Genomic DNA, 16023 nt, shown 5'->3' on the forward strand with positions numbered 1-16023 from the left:
AAAAATAGTAAAAAAAAAAAGGTGGATGCTTTTGCTATTTAAAAAAAAGTCTGTTATTGCCACCATTTAACTGACTGCAATGCAATGTATTTAAGTCAAAGGAAAGAGGGACATCCAATGCACACAATGTATTTAATAATGGACGTTATCGCCACGGACATCAAAATAATGATCATAACAATTATTTTCGGATGTCTTTTGCAAGCAGCGGACATTTTTTATTAGTTGTTCACACACCGTTTTTCTTTTGTCACCGTTCTTTCTCTGTTTTTACTATTAAATTCAGCGGACTTTTCAATTAAGTCACACCCAAAGGCCAATTAGTAACCCCAAACTAAAGTATTGTACCAACAGCCGTCCTTGCACTAAAGGGAGGCCAGACAGCTAAATGACGTCCATTATATTTAGACTCAAAATAAAGGACTTCATTTTAAACGGAGCTTAAAAAATGTTGTGTCAACATAGCCTAACATATGTAGACAGAAGCACTGCACTTCCAACGAGTTAGATGTTCATAGAAGAATTTTTATTTACAAGAAAATAAAGTGTCACAATCCAACCAGATCAAGGTACAGAAAAATAAAGCAAAAGGGCAATGCTACTGGCAGCGACGTTTCGGTCGTACTTTCGACCTTCCTAAGGCCAATGTAGCCATACTATAAAAAAAGGAGATATATCAGTAACTAAGAGAATCAGCTAAAGCGTATATCAATGGGATCAAATGTTAAAACCTCAAAAAGGCCTAAAAATAGGTGAATATGTCAATGTGTCATAAAGAGGAATGCTATGTGTAACTCTATGTGTAACCAAATCTCTGGTTGGTATGAATTGTGATCAAATAATATAATGAATAGAGGCCGATATAAAAATAATATATATGCCAAAAAGATGTACATATGCCAAAAAGGTGTGCTAAATATTGCATATAGATTACATAGAAATCCAGATTAGAACAGTCAGTGTTAATTGTATAAAGGAGAGGTAAGGGGAGAGGCTACATTAATGTGTATGCAGACTACAATAAGATGACATTGAGAAAATACAATATATCCCGTAGTACATATACTACGGGATAGAGGAATCCTTCTGCACTGGCACCCACTACTCTCAGGGAGTGCGGTTTGTTGCTGTTTTTAAATAAACATAGCCTAACAGACATTTTTCCATGGACTTTAACACATCACTTTCAATTAGTCGTATTTTGCTTTTTATTTTACTGTGTGTGAAGCTAACCAAACGCTTTGTTACATACTTATGTACAGTATAGCGCATTCCTTATGTTTGTTGTTATATCTGTTATGAAAATGAATCTCTTCTCCTAGTTGTTGATGATGCGCTTATAGTATATGGGAGTTGTTACCAGAGATTTCTCCAATTAGGTTAATTGAGATATTAAGTTTGAGTGGTGTGTGGAAAAAGTTTTCCCGATGGGAAAAACATGTTCAATAAAAGATAAAGATGCTAGCCTAAAAAGTCTGTTTAGTATGAAAATATGTGAAAAAAGAAAGCTCTTTGTGCAAATATGTCATCTTGATATTTCACAGTTCATGCATACGTATACATGAATTATTATTTTTTCTTTCTCTTTTTTTTTTTTAGATGGCTAAAGTGTCTAACTCTTTCAGGGCCACTTTCCCAGTTTACCAGTGTGTTACGAGCATTTTTCTTTCATCTACTTAAAATGTATTTTCGTCAATGTTAACATCTCTTAGTCATTTCCTTATGTTTTTTTTTTTTTTTTTTTACTTATAGGGCATGTTAATTAACCTACTAATAGGAAACAAAACAAAAAAAACACACTTCACATTCTCTTCATTGCAATAAAATAGCATTTTTCACTTCAATTTTTCATTATTTCCTTTACATGTTTGCATACAATGTAACAATTTGTTACATTTTTTATAACAATCTTTTTTTTTTTAAATTCATTTTTTCACTTTTTCAAATTTTTATTTTATTTTTTTTAAAAGCCACCTATGTTTGAACTATCTTTTTCCTTTTATTCTTCTTACTGTAACCCTCAGGAGCCAACACAAAGAAACAAGCTGATGATATTGCCAATAATGACCGTGGCGAAGATGAAGGTATTTTTTTTTATATTCAAGCTCAGTATGATGCATGAATATTTTTTTTTCTTTTTTTTTTTATTCCATAAGCTACTTTTTCTTGTGGCATATTTTCTTGACATTTTTTTTTATCTTCTTTATTAAGGATTGAATCTTACTTTGATTTCTTTCAAGAAGTGGTTTGTATTCTTTTTTTTTATTATTTTTCATATATAAAATTTTCACAAGATCACATGAGGTCGTTCAGCTATGATTCACTGTTTTAATTTTTAGATGTATGTTTAGTCTATAACTTTCTATGTATGTCGAAATGAGAATCACCAAAAAAAAATTCTTACCCATTAAAGCAGCATTAATATAGATAGTTTGGCACATTGTTTTGTTTTTCTGAAATGTTAACTATAATTTCTTTATAACATTCGAATGGGGCATTCTTGGTGTTAAAGTTATGCATATAAATGTATTGTATTTTTTATAAAAAAAAAATGCACAGTTCAGGATATGAATCCACTTTAAAGCTCAGTGCACAAAATTATTTACATTTCAAGGATATTTGCATGACCATTATATCTATGGATTTTGTAACATTCTAATATACAGTATATATTATAGATATAGTTTTTTCTGCTCTTAAAAAGATTATGGACTTCTTGAAAGTGTCTTTAAATGTATTCCTTTTAAGGACTACAATATCAGTAACTAGTACAGTAGCCACATATCAAAGTAAATATAAATATGTATGAAACCTTTTTACTCTATGCAATGTCAATATAACTACATAAAGACATTGGAGGAATTTACTATTCTGGTGGACCAGGTTTTTGGCATAATTTTTGTATCTTTTCTGTACACAAACAGCACCACCTCCGGCTCATGGCCCTGTTGCAGAGGAGGAAGATGTGCTAAATTCATTAGGACGCACACTACTCCACTAGCCCCACTATGAAACAAATCTGGTGCTAGTGTTCACATTTTGCTATCCTTCCTGTGAAGGGCCCATTTTCACCATGCTTTTGGGCTTTTGCCAGTATCTATGTTGGATATAGCTACAGATTAGTGATGAGCAAATAGTGAGTTATTCGAATATTCGATATTCACAAGTATTCGATTAGAGAAAAACATCTATTTGACCATTTGGACGGTGAAACCGGAAGCTGGGGGATTTGAACGCTTGTTGAATATTTATCGAATATTCGCAGGATATTCGTAGGAATATCGAATAATTGGAAGATCTCATTATTCGATCGAATATCTATTCGATCGAACAGTATTCGCTCATCACTACTACAGATCATCATGCTGTCCAAACAAAATGCTGATGTAAATTTTGACGTGTCCGTTTATTTTAATAGGCTGAATGTAATAGAACTGTTACTATGTTCGTTCTGGATCTCAAATGTCTCCGCTATCTGTGTGGGGTTTAAAAAAGTGGACAACCTTGCTTTTTTTTTTTAATCCTGAACAGGCAGTAGATTTAAGGTCTTTCAAAAGACCTATACAAGAAGTTTCACAGGAGACCTTGACCTGTCTACTAGGCTTCCTCTCAGAAAGTATGTTCTGCTTTTAGCGGCATGCATAGCACTCTTCCTGACCCTGGGATTTTGCTTTCTTTGGTGTCTTCTGGGGCAGCATCTGCTTCTGTATTCTGACTGTTGTGATCTGAAGTTTTAAGCCTTTTATGTAAGGCCAAAAGCAGAACATTGTTTCTAAGATGAAGCTTTGTAAAAAAATTAACCAGTGTTTCCAGTGGCACTACACCTTTCTGCCACATGGTAGAGCTTCTGGAATGGACAATGTGCAGAAATACTTAATCTAATTAACTTAAAGAAGCAGAAGCTGAAGTCTTCTGTGGAACTATATGTGTCAGGAAGGGCCATGTTACGTGACCTGATCAGTAATGTAAACCAGCGCTGATCTGCTTGATCGACGCTCGTTTGCTGAGCCTATTACGTTGCTCGACCATCTGCAGTAAAGGTTGAATGGACATTGTTAGCGATGTCCGTGCAGCCCTCGCCTTTAGTTTAAAAGAATAAAGTTTATACATCCCTGTCCTCACCTCTGCCCACTCCCTGGTATCTTCCTAACCTCAGTCTCACAGTCGTTGCAGGAAATGTAGAGTGACCTCTGTAGTGACAGGCTGCTCAGGCAATCACTGGCCATGCCCAGTGATTGGCTGATCTGCCTGTCACTTCAGAGACTGGTTCTGAAATTCCCCGGCGGCTGTGGACAGTGGGCAAAAATCAGGGAGACATTGAGAATGTATGAATTTTATTTGGCTGATTAATTCAGCCATTGTCAGAGCATCGCTATTACACATAACGATGCACAGTTGCACAGTCAGCGGCAGATGATTTAGGTCAGGACTAAAAGACAAGATCAGCCGATGATTTTTGTCATTGGTTAATCACTGTCTTTAGTACATGGAGCGACAATCTGTTTAATCGGCCTGATTCAGCAGATTATTACTCCATGTAAAAGGGCCCTAAGCTTACAAAAGAACTCACTAATTGAGAAACATATTTAAAGCAAATTTACCATCAGGTGCATTGCTTTGAGTTTTTTTACATGAATGGATCGGCACCAACGAAGGATGCCGATGGTGTAGTGCTTTTCTTTTTTAACCGGCACCTGTTGCCCGTACTCAGCACCGAGCACCATCCCAGTATGAAGCACTGGTGGCAGGCCTGCCGGCCCTCAATGTGACAAGACTCTCTCCCCTCACAGAGGGGAGATCGTCACATTCTCACTAATAATGTCCCAACTGTGCCCCCATTTAATAATAGTGTCCCAATATGTGCCACCGAACAATGTCCCCTGTGGTACATTGTAAAGCCCCTACTGTAATACCATGCCGTAAAATTGCCCCATGCATTAATAATGCTCACTGTGTTCTCATGCACCTGTGACCCCTACACAGTAATAATACCCTCTCTTCCTCCATACAGTTATAATATACCCTGTGCTCTAATACAGTTACATTGTTCTGTGTACCACATAGTAAAAAGTAGAATTGATTGAGCACTTAAATACTTTAGCACTTGTCACTTGAATGCTTGGGAAAACAATGGGAGACTCAAGTATTTAACCAGATGCCCCCCCCCCCCCCCCCCACACACACACACACACACACACACACACTTGGCAGAGTGGAGGGTACCTGGTTAACCTAAAGCCACAATCTAGCTCCCAGGGGGTTAAGTTAAGCAGCCTTTCAACAAGCTTTTTGTAACTCAAGCATCACAAGATAGTTGGTCATGCTTGACCATCTCTAGTAATAATTCCTCCTGTGCCCCCATATAATTTGCATGCACCCTATACCACATACAGTAAATTGTGGAGCAGGAATCTGGCAGTGCCAAGGTCTGCCTTTCTACCTGACTGTATCTGCATCTCGGGGATGTAAATGAAGTGAAGGGTGGCAGTTGCCCAAAAATCAGGGTATCAAATATGCTTCCTGGATGCTTGGCACTAGCAACTCCCTTGAGTGTAAATATACAAGTTGACAGTGATTTCAATGAAGGGATAGAGTAATCTGCTCCCAGACATTTCTGGTGGTAGTTTATCTCTCCTGAGAACAAAAGGATCATCAATGTTAAAATCACCTTCTCTAGCCTTGTCTTCTCTAACATCTTCACATGAAGAAGATTTGGGAAGACCACAGAAGTGTAGCTAGGATTCATGGGGCCTCATAGCAAAAAACTGTACAGGGCTCATGGATCCTGTACCCCTCCCCCTCCCCCATACATGGCCTATGGTGGTTACCAAATCCCGAAGACACACAATGACACACATATACACACACACTGATACACATATATATACTTACACACTGACATACACACACACAGAGGTACCATTAACATATATAGATACACCGCTAACATACACTCATTTACACTGGGATGTGATTACGCCAGTACAGACATATACACCATGAATAGACTGTACACAGGGAAATCACCTCCCAAGGGTAATAAGAACTTTTGACCCGGAAACAATACAGAAACAATGCTGCAGAACATCTTTATAAGAAGATTTGTCAATCATCAGATCATTGGAATGAGAGACAGTAAATTCTGAAAAGCATTTTCTTTTAGTGGTGGGCTCTCTTTTAAGAGCCCAGCATTAATAGAAGCTGCTGCTGAACATCTTTGGGAGCAAACCTGTCAATCACTTGCTGATATACACAAACACACACCTATACACCACTATAACAGACACTACAGACAAACATACATACACATATACACCACTGTCACAGACACTACTGACAAACACACACACACACACACACTGATACATAGATGTAGTAGATACACCCACTGACATATACATTTATACAAACAGATACATACATACACACTCACACACATACTTAGACACAGCACTTACAGCTCTACATTTCCACACAGTACTATTGAGGATCCGCGGGTCATGTGATCAGGTCCTTCAACACTCTTCTCTGTGTGCAGAATGCTGGAAGGTCCTGCTCCTATGTTCCTCTTTTAGGAAATGTGCACACTACGAAATTCTTGCGGCTAACATCCTGCAGATTCCCCCGCTCACCCCTGCATTTCAATTCTTTGAGCGGATGGTAGAATATGCCTGAGCATCGAATGGAGTCTATGGGACGGGAGGAGAGTCAAGCGGGAGCGCGCGGGGGTGAGCGGTGGAATCCACAGCATGTTATCTGCAAGAGTTCTGTAGTGTGCACATACCCTTAAAGTTCAGCCCACTCACCCGGCATTACAGTAAGCGGGCTAACAGAACATTGGCAGGTCCCACTTCCTCTCTGGGCCCCTGGGTGGGATGGGGAGGCAGTGGTCTGCTGTAAGTGGTATACCATGAAGGTATACTATGCTTTCTTGGGTCACCTTACTGCACGGGCCCCATAGCAGCCTGTTTTCATGGTAGCTACACCACTGGTTGTCCATATGTGGTTGTCTAGTCCTGCTGAACTAGCCTTGATTGATAAATGAGAACCAATTCCCTTCAGTTTAATGTTTATGATTGGTATAAAAGTTTTAAATGAATCAGTGGAGATATGCTTTAGGCTACCATTACATGTCAGTATTTAGGTCAGTATTTCAAATCAGTATTTATAAGTCAAATTATGTTTGTGAAAGTAGCCTAAAGAACATGACTCCTGGCCTCAGAGGACTATTGCAAGATGACAAAATGTCAGCAAGAGCATATATTTGTACACATGTTTTCATATATTTCCTAATAAAATTATATTTCTTTAGTTCTAGGCAATTTTTTTTTTTTATTTTGTGACTCAAAAGCAAATTTTTGTACAGTATGTTCTATTTTCTGTTTAGATAAATATTCAGCTCAGGAAGTTTTATTTATACAGATGACAAAGCAAATCATTATCACTCCATGACTATGTTCACAAACCATCAAAATGATGGCTGTGTTTATTGGACGGCCGCCACTCAACAGCAAATACTATCAGTTATTCATGTTTCAACGACTATTAGTTTAAAATAATGGTCGTTATTTTAATAATGCCCGTGTTCTATGCAGCCGCACAAAATTACTGACTGGTATTTTGTGTGGCAGCTGTTCATTGAACAGCGGCCGTGCAGAGCAGCCTGTTCTCACAATGTAAAGTACAGCTCCTGGCCATGCTTTACATTGTGCTCTATGGCTAATTAGAGCATAAAGAGCATAAACTAGTGGCCAAGACATTCATAACAACATGTTACTTACATTACCCTGTGCATCCTGTTTTCCTCATGGATATGAGAATTTTAAGTGCAAGAACTTAGTATTTCCTATTATGTGAATTATATGAATGCTTAGTAGTCCTCAACATTTTTGAGAGCTCAGCCCCTCCATCCACCAGCTGCTGTGTGTAAGCAGACAGCTTTGATTTAGCACCAGTGGGTTCAGGGAACAGCATGGTGCTAGTTCCCCTATATATCAGGAGCATGGCTGCATTACATGATGTAAGTGATATATCATTGTAATCAGCATTTCTGTCACTAATTTATGCAATGTAAGCCTAGTAACAGATTCCCTGTGAAATGTGACCATATACTTCATGAACACAGAGACCTCACATCCTTTACTGGGAGGACACACCCACATTAGAAACATTTTAAATTGTGAGCAGGATGCAAAACTGGATAGCCGAAGGACTTGGAAATGTTTTCAGAAAATTCTGATTAAAACTTTAACATGCAGAATATATCCCATATTGTGTTCAAGGGCGAATCTAGTAAACATGAGAACTGCTTATTGTCAGTAGTGGCAGTAAAAGGAATATGTATGATCACCCCTAGACATCATTGACAAATATAGACAAATAAGTGTAATGGTTCATTACATGCAGCACATTGTTAGATTTAAAATACAGATGTGTTTTATAGCTATTTTACTGCTGTATTTTGCCTTTATTTTATAAATTTATGTATTACGTATGTCATTGGCAGTGTAATAATTTACAGGATTCAATAAAAAATTAAAAACTGTAGGAGCAAATTGTGCAATAAAATTAATAACCACATACACGTACCTTTTTAAAAATCTTTTTATATTATAAGAAAAATGAATGAAGTTATGAATTCTGACCAAAAAAAAATCAAAACTGCCCTTTTATGTGTATGCCCGATTATGGCCTAAAGTCTGTAATTCAGTATGAGGCCATGACCACACATTTTTTTGGGGGCCAATTGATGGCCGTTTCTTGGGTGTATGTAATTTGGCAGCCAAATAACGTGTTAATGGTCGTCATTTGGCTGTGAAATGACGGCTGTCCAAAAAAATGGCCTTTAAAAGGTGAAAAAAAAAATTGTGTTTGTGGCCTGGAAAAAGACAAATCCTTAAAATAGGTACTGAAATGTAAAATGGGGTGAAAATACAGCCTTATTTAAAAAATGTTAGCTGTAAATAAAGAGCATTAGCATGTGAGAGCCCTAATTATCAAAATAAGGCTGCATTTTGCCCTTATTTTTGCGTTGGGGCTGAAAGAATTCACTAACATACACTAACATGCTAACGCAACGTCTTTTTGCGCAAAATAACAGCCGTTATTTTACAGTGATGTCCGTCAATAATGTTCATGGTCATTATTTACGTTGTCATTATCAAACAGCTGCATTTTTTTCCACCTAAACAAAAAGTTTGTGTGAAAATAGCCTAAAATTTAAAGCTAAAATTGACTTGGTCCATATTACCATATTTTACGCTTTGTAAAATGAACCTGATGATAAGAGGCACAAAGGTTTTTGAGGAGGAAAATGGGGGGGACGTGTGTTATCATATGTTGCTACAGACTAGCAAGACTGTGATTAGGGAAGTAAAGGAAAGCACACAAAGTAATGCACAATAGGCATTATAGTCTACATGTTGGAGGCTCACTCTCTAGTCATACTACAGAACAACTCCTTGGCCTCCCTTATTGACAGGTGTTTGATAATTCTGTTTGTGCACTTTCTTGTAGGGGTAAGGTGGCTGAGCAGAGTAAAGAGATACATTATACAGTATGTACACTCCTCTGAAAAATGCTTTAATGATGCTACATCATTACTACTGTGGGCACAAAAGAGGGTAAACGGCTACACAGATACAAGGATAGGCATCATCTTTTAATACTCTCTGATCATTGGTGGTCACAGGGTTTCTGCCCATTTAAAACCACTTCGTGCCGTCCAGCCCTAAAAGCCATTCCCCTTGTGACACTCAAGTTGATTACCACATCTGAAGCTGTAGGATTACAGCTCTTTAACCTTTTCCATGGTGTCATCCAGCGCTAAGATCCACTCCCCTCATGACATTGCCAGAGCTGGGGGGTAGACTCAGCAAGTGCATGTACATCTGAAGCTGTAGGATTTTGGCCATTTAACCATTTCCCTGGTGGCATCCAGTGCTAAGACCCACTTTTGTAGCATCTCCAGGGCTGGGGGGGCAACAAGATTAAAGAGAGGGGGACTTAACTGCCTCGCCCCACCTGCGACAAAGAGAAGGTGCTTGACGTGCACCTGGTTCGGCCTCCCAGCTTTGGCAGAGTTACAGATCTTAGCTCTGGACATTGCCAGGGAAAGGGTTAAACAGCCAAAATCTTACAGCCTTAGATGTGTATGCATTTGCTGAGCCATTCCCGCCCAGCCCTGGCAACGTTACAAGGGGAATGGATCTTAGCACTAAATGCAACCTGGGAAACAGTTAAAGAGCCCAAATCATACAAATCTAGATGTGGTAGGTATGATCCGCTTTGCTTTATAAGACGCACTAACTTTTTTCTCTCACTTAAGGAGGAAATAAAGTGTCTTATAAAGCAAAAAAAAATAAAAATAAATAAAAATAAAAAATATATATATATCTATCAAATGCAAATATTAAAATATTTCCTTTTTTTATTTTATTCATATTAAACTGACTGATGTAATCTACAGCTTGCAAATTGTGCTTAGTAAATGTCATTTTGTCAGGGTTTAAATTCAATATGATATGAACAGTTTTCTGTACATATTTAAACTTAACAAACCACTATTACACAAGTTAAGTCAAACACTTAATTTTTTAAAGCTTCTTAAGTTTATATTTTTGCATAATCAAAGAAGAAAATGTTACTTTAAATTATGTAAATCTCAATGTTTTGCTCCCCATTAATTCCAGTTTGCTTTAAATTACAATTTTACAACAGTACTAGGAATCATTTCCAGTGTGACAAAACATGCGAAGACTGCAATATTATAGTGTGTGTGCTCTCAAGCCTGTACAATATGTTTAACTTGTGAGGCTTTAAGGAAATTATTCAAAGAAATAATTTATATAAGTTTAACTTGAGAAGAAAAAGAACTGACAACTGCATCGTATAAAATAGAGTTTTCCATAAACTACATATTTGTCCTAGCTTACCTTTTCATATGTTATCATTACATACATAGATGGTTGGTAAAAAATGATCAGCACCAGAAAAAAAAAATTGCATTTCTCTTTTGGGAGATATGTTTGCTATTTTTGTCTATGTATAGCCGCCTACTTGTTGTGGTGGGAATCATTAGCATTAGAGATAAGCAAATTTACAGTAGGAACTAAGCAAATTTCCTATCTGCATTCTGTTCATCAGGCTACGGGCTTTGAAGTCTACTCCGCTTTGTGCCACTCCTCCCTGGGCACTGGGAAAAGATGGATCCAGTCCTGGGAAACTGGGAAGAGTTTCCCAGGACTGGATCCATCTTTAAAGTGACACTGTCACCTCCTTTTTGCATTCTGACTTTTCTACACAGGTGTAAAGGGCAAATTTAGCGGTCTTCATACCTTATTTTATATCATACGTCATGCTGCTTGTTAAAGTAAAAAATGATCTTTTATCAAAGGCAGATTGTGTTAAGTGGCATTAGCGGCATTAGCACCACTTAGCCCCGTCCACAGTGCCACTGTTGGCCCCGCCCCCTTGCCGGCCATTGTAACAGGCTGGCCTAAAGGTCTAGCCCCCCCTCTTGGTCGACCCACCAATGGTTGTTGAGGGGGCCAACTGTGGTGCTGTGGGCAGGGCTAAGTGGCGCTAATACCGCAAAGCCCTGTCTACTTAGCACAATGTGCAGTTGATAAAAGATCACTTTTTACTTGAACAAGCACCATGTTGTATTATATAAAATAAGGTATGAAAACCACTAAATTAAGTCAGAATGCAAAAAAGGGGTGACCGTGTCACTTTAACCATCACCTGGAGAGAAACAACACAGGACAGAGCATACTTCAAAGTCCCCAGCCAGAATAAAAGAATGCAGATAGGAACTAAGCTATTGACTTTGTTCCGACTGTAAATTTGCTTATCACTAGTTAGGATGATGTAACAATGCATTACATTTGTATCATGATAAATGTGACTCCATAATAACAATTTGGGAAAGGTGAGGATGGTTAAAGCTACACGCTTTAACAATTGATCTGTGTATTTATTGTATGCCTCGTAAATGCAGCTTTGTTACGGTTCTGTCGTTCGGAGTCTGTATGTGTGACCCATAGACTATTACAGGAGCATACACTTTTTTTATGACTCTAATTTCTTATTGAAGTATAAAATGGTCTTTTTGCTTGCAAGATCCATACAAAATCTTAAAATGTAATGGAATATTCCATTAGAGGCCGCATTATACCACAGAAAGGCACAATAAAGTAGTACAAGGAGTGCATACTGTATAACTCCCTAGTGCAGAAGTATTAGGTCTCTTTGTATAACAATATTTTTTATGTTCAAATGCATTAGGCCTTAAAATAAATATATATTTTATCTATAGATAAAAGAAAGAAACAGGCTAGACCTGATGATGAGGGCAGTCTGTCCAAGAAACACGTCTGCATCTTAAATAAAAGGAATTTCTAAATTCACAATGCTGTGCAATCCCTTTTAATAAAAGTAAATGATTTTGGAACCAGTCACATTTCTTAAAGGAGCTGCAGCAAACAATAGGGAATCTTTTCTCCCCCTAACATTTGCACAACCAACAAGTGTACAATTACTGGTCGACCAAAGATCATCTTATGTTGCGCTTTTTTCTTTCTCTTCTCTAAAACAAAAAATGACATCACAAACAAACTTCATTTTTAGGATGTTACAATAACAGTTTTTGTCTGTAGTTTGAATTAGAAAATTTTTTTTTTTTTAAATTGATATGATTAAATACACATATTTAGATCTCACAATTCATTTACATGGTGTTTTAATTATTTTAATTTTAATAAATGTATAGAATCACTTAAAAGCTAAATTTTCTGATGTATAATAAGTAAATCTGATGTATGAAGCACTACAGAAAATGTTATATGATTTAACCATGTTTGAACTCTATTATGTGATCCTTACTTATTTTTTCTTTTAGATATCCATGATCCAAATAATAAGAAGCCAGTCATGGTTTACATCCATGGAGGCTCCTATATGGAGGGTACTGGAAACATGATTGATGGAAGTATACTTGCAAGTCATGGAAATGTCATCGTCATTACTGTCAACTACAGATTAGGTGTTCTTGGTAAGTCAAACATTATTGTACTCTCAACTTGACTGATCCTATTTAGTTTGTCCTCTATATGTTATGCTGATATTCTGCCTAGTAAGGATTTCTAGAAAGTGTATACTTTTACTACAGCTGAGTTATGAGTCTACACAAAGAAAAGTACGCCTAGAGTAATAATCTTGAAGGATGAAGGTGAATGTGTTCTAGAGTTTCGGGCTATTTTTCCATATCTAGGCAAAAAGTCTAAGTTGTGTCTGTAATAAAAAAAAAAATAAAAAAAAATGTTATAATCTTTTATAAAACTTGTGTGACAAGTGAAATATGTCCTTGAATTGTACCATATAAACAAAGACATATGGAACACACAATTCTATTGAGCTCTAGACTACATCATTTTACACTAAAGGGTTTACCTAACTATTGTGTGCATTCAGTAAAATAAAAGACAACTCAAAGAAAATTTTGAGCTGTTAAGATACATTAATAACATCATATATACCATAAAAAGAAACACTGCTTTTGCTTAAAGGGGTTGTCCAGTGAAAATGTTTTCTTTCAAATCAACTGGCAGTTAAATAGATTTGTAATTTCCTTCTATTAATAAATCTCAAGTCTTCTCATACTTATTAGCTACTATACTGTATGTCATGCAGGAAATGATGGTTTATTTTCAGTCTGACACAGTGCTCTCTGCTGACATCTCTGGTCGAGACAGGAACTGATGGAATTGATGGAAAACCGAGACAAAGTTCCTGACTCGGCCAGAGATGTCAGCAGAGAGCACTGTGTCAGACTGAAAATACAACAACATTTCCTGCATCCCATACAGCAGGTAATAAGTATGGAAAGACTTCAGATTTTTTAATAGAAGTAAATTACAAATCTATATAACTTTCTGATGCCAGTTGATTTGAAAGAAAAAGTTTTTCGCTGGACAACCCCTTTAAAGGCATAGTCTAGAAGCTATAAAGCTATAAAAAAATTAGGAGTGAAATTGACAGGGCAAAATTATTGAAAGATTTGCACAGTTTGGCCACAACCAATGTCTTTTTTTGGCCATTTTTTGGATGGTAGTCGATTTGTAGCCAAATAACATCCAATATTTTGAAATAATTTGGCAATTTTATTTGGTAATTGGCGATTTTATTTGGCAAAAAAAAAATCAGTTGTCAAAAAGCCAAAAAAAGAAGTTGTATGGCCATGATTATTCTGTGCTTTTAACCGTCTCCTGTTTTTGGTTGACAAAATACTGACCAAATACTCACAGAACTACTGTGCGTGAATATAGCCATAGCCTGTAAAAAGGAATGACACTCTCTTAAAATAAAGTAATCTACAAGAGTAATTCTAAGCAAAGCAGTGAATGGTTAGTTTAAGAGTTCACCTATGTTTAAATGTAGGGTAGTAAATTTTGTTTACTTGATTTAAATTAAAAATGCATGTGATTTCTGCCACGGTTTCACACCAGAACTATTACTTTATGTTGCATACAATAATATAAGAACATTGGAATCATAGGCCAAACATAGTACTAGCACAAACACAATATTCAAAACACAATGGGGGTGATTTATCAAACTGGTGTAAAGTAGAATTGTCTTAGTTGCCCCTAGCAACCAATCAGATTCCACCTTTCATTCCTCACAGATTTAAAAAAAAAATGAAAGTTGGAAGCTGATTGGTTGCTAGGGGTCATTAAGACATTTCTACTTTATACCAGTTTCATAAATCTCCCCCAATATATTCAAAACATTTATAATGTATACACTTTGTGAATAATAAACTAATGACAATCATGAGGAGAGTGTCACCTTAAGGCAACGTTTACACTTCTTTTTTTTTTTTTTAGGCAAAACAGTGGCCGTTGTTTGATAAATAATGTAAATAATGTTCATGATCACTGTTGATGACTGCCTTTTTTTTTTAAAATATTTTGCTTAAGATGTTGTGTGAACCTAGCGTGATGAGCCATATGAGGGATATTTTTTGCAGGGCAAATAGACCTTTTTAAACACACCTTCATTTTCCTTAATCAAAAATGTACTGCAAAACAGGGGGAAAAATATTTGTGGTATGAAATTGTAAAAAAAAACAAAAAAACAAAATGCAGTTCTGCAACTATTAAGGGACTTTGCTCATACATTGTTCAATTTGCAATAAAACTGATATGTTATCTTTAGGATATGTTTCCTTAATGCCTTTTTTAACATTAAAAACTCTTGATAAAGTATGATTACAGTGATAGATTATGTTCACAAAACCTTTTTTTTTTTTTTGCTTTTTTTTTTGTTGTTGGCCGTCATTTTAGCTCCAAAACACTGACTTCTATAGTTGTGTCAGTTTTTGTCTACAGAAAAGCATGAGAACTTTTTTTTTGCGCTATGATCTTTTAGTTTTTATCGGGGCCAGATTCGGGTGGATGGGACATTTTATTTGCTTTTTATTCCATTTTATCAGATAGATGAGAATATGGAGTTCTGGTCTTTGGTATAATTTTTCGTTTACGCCTCTTGTTTTGTTTTGTTTGTGGTTTTTTCAGGAGGGTATTTAAACTTTTAATTAGGAAGGTTTTTTTTTACTTTTTCTAAAAAAAAAACCAAAACCAAAAACTTTAAAATACTTTTTAAGTCCCCTTATGGGACTACAATAAATGATCATTAAATTGCATCTATTGCTCAAAGTTATTCTTCTGCAAAGCATTAATCAATCAGATGGGTGCTCTATTAAGTCTTCCTGACTTAGGTTATTCCCTTGTAGGCAATCTCTTCTGCAGTCTCCCCCTCTCCTGTAGGTACTTCCCCACATGTGGGCACCCCCTTCTTGTAAAAAATAAAAAATAAAACAACAAACACACATTCCATAACACATATTCAGTGGCAGATGGCCTACACTACATTTTACATGTTTGTGCCGCTACTGTTAATAGCCACACGCTGCTCAGATAGTATGCGCATGTGCCGGTGAGATCACGGGCCACACGCTTC

The 16023-nt window shown here is 36.6% G+C and overlaps 1 protein-coding gene across 3 annotated transcripts in view; it reads left to right on the plus strand.

The window, feature by feature from the left end:
* Nucleotides 1–16023, plus strand: part of NLGN4X (neuroligin 4 X-linked) — a 246498-nt gene that overhangs the window by 154165 nt on the left and 76310 nt on the right. For 2 of the 3 annotated variants that reach the window (XM_069945079.1, XM_069945080.1), the window contains exons 3-4: nt 2025–2084; nt 12902–13054. In XM_069945079.1, the coding sequence (XP_069801180.1) occupies nt 2025–2084; nt 12902–13054 (213 nt within the window). The remainder of the gene's footprint in view (nt 1–2024; nt 2085–12901; nt 13055–16023) is intronic. The other variant, XM_069945081.1, reaches the window with a different exon arrangement.

The sequence above is a fragment of the Dendropsophus ebraccatus genome, chromosome 11 (assembly GCF_027789765.1).
Source record: "Dendropsophus ebraccatus isolate aDenEbr1 chromosome 11, aDenEbr1.pat, whole genome shotgun sequence".
Taxonomy (NCBI): Eukaryota; Metazoa; Chordata; class Amphibia; order Anura; family Hylidae; genus Dendropsophus; species Dendropsophus ebraccatus.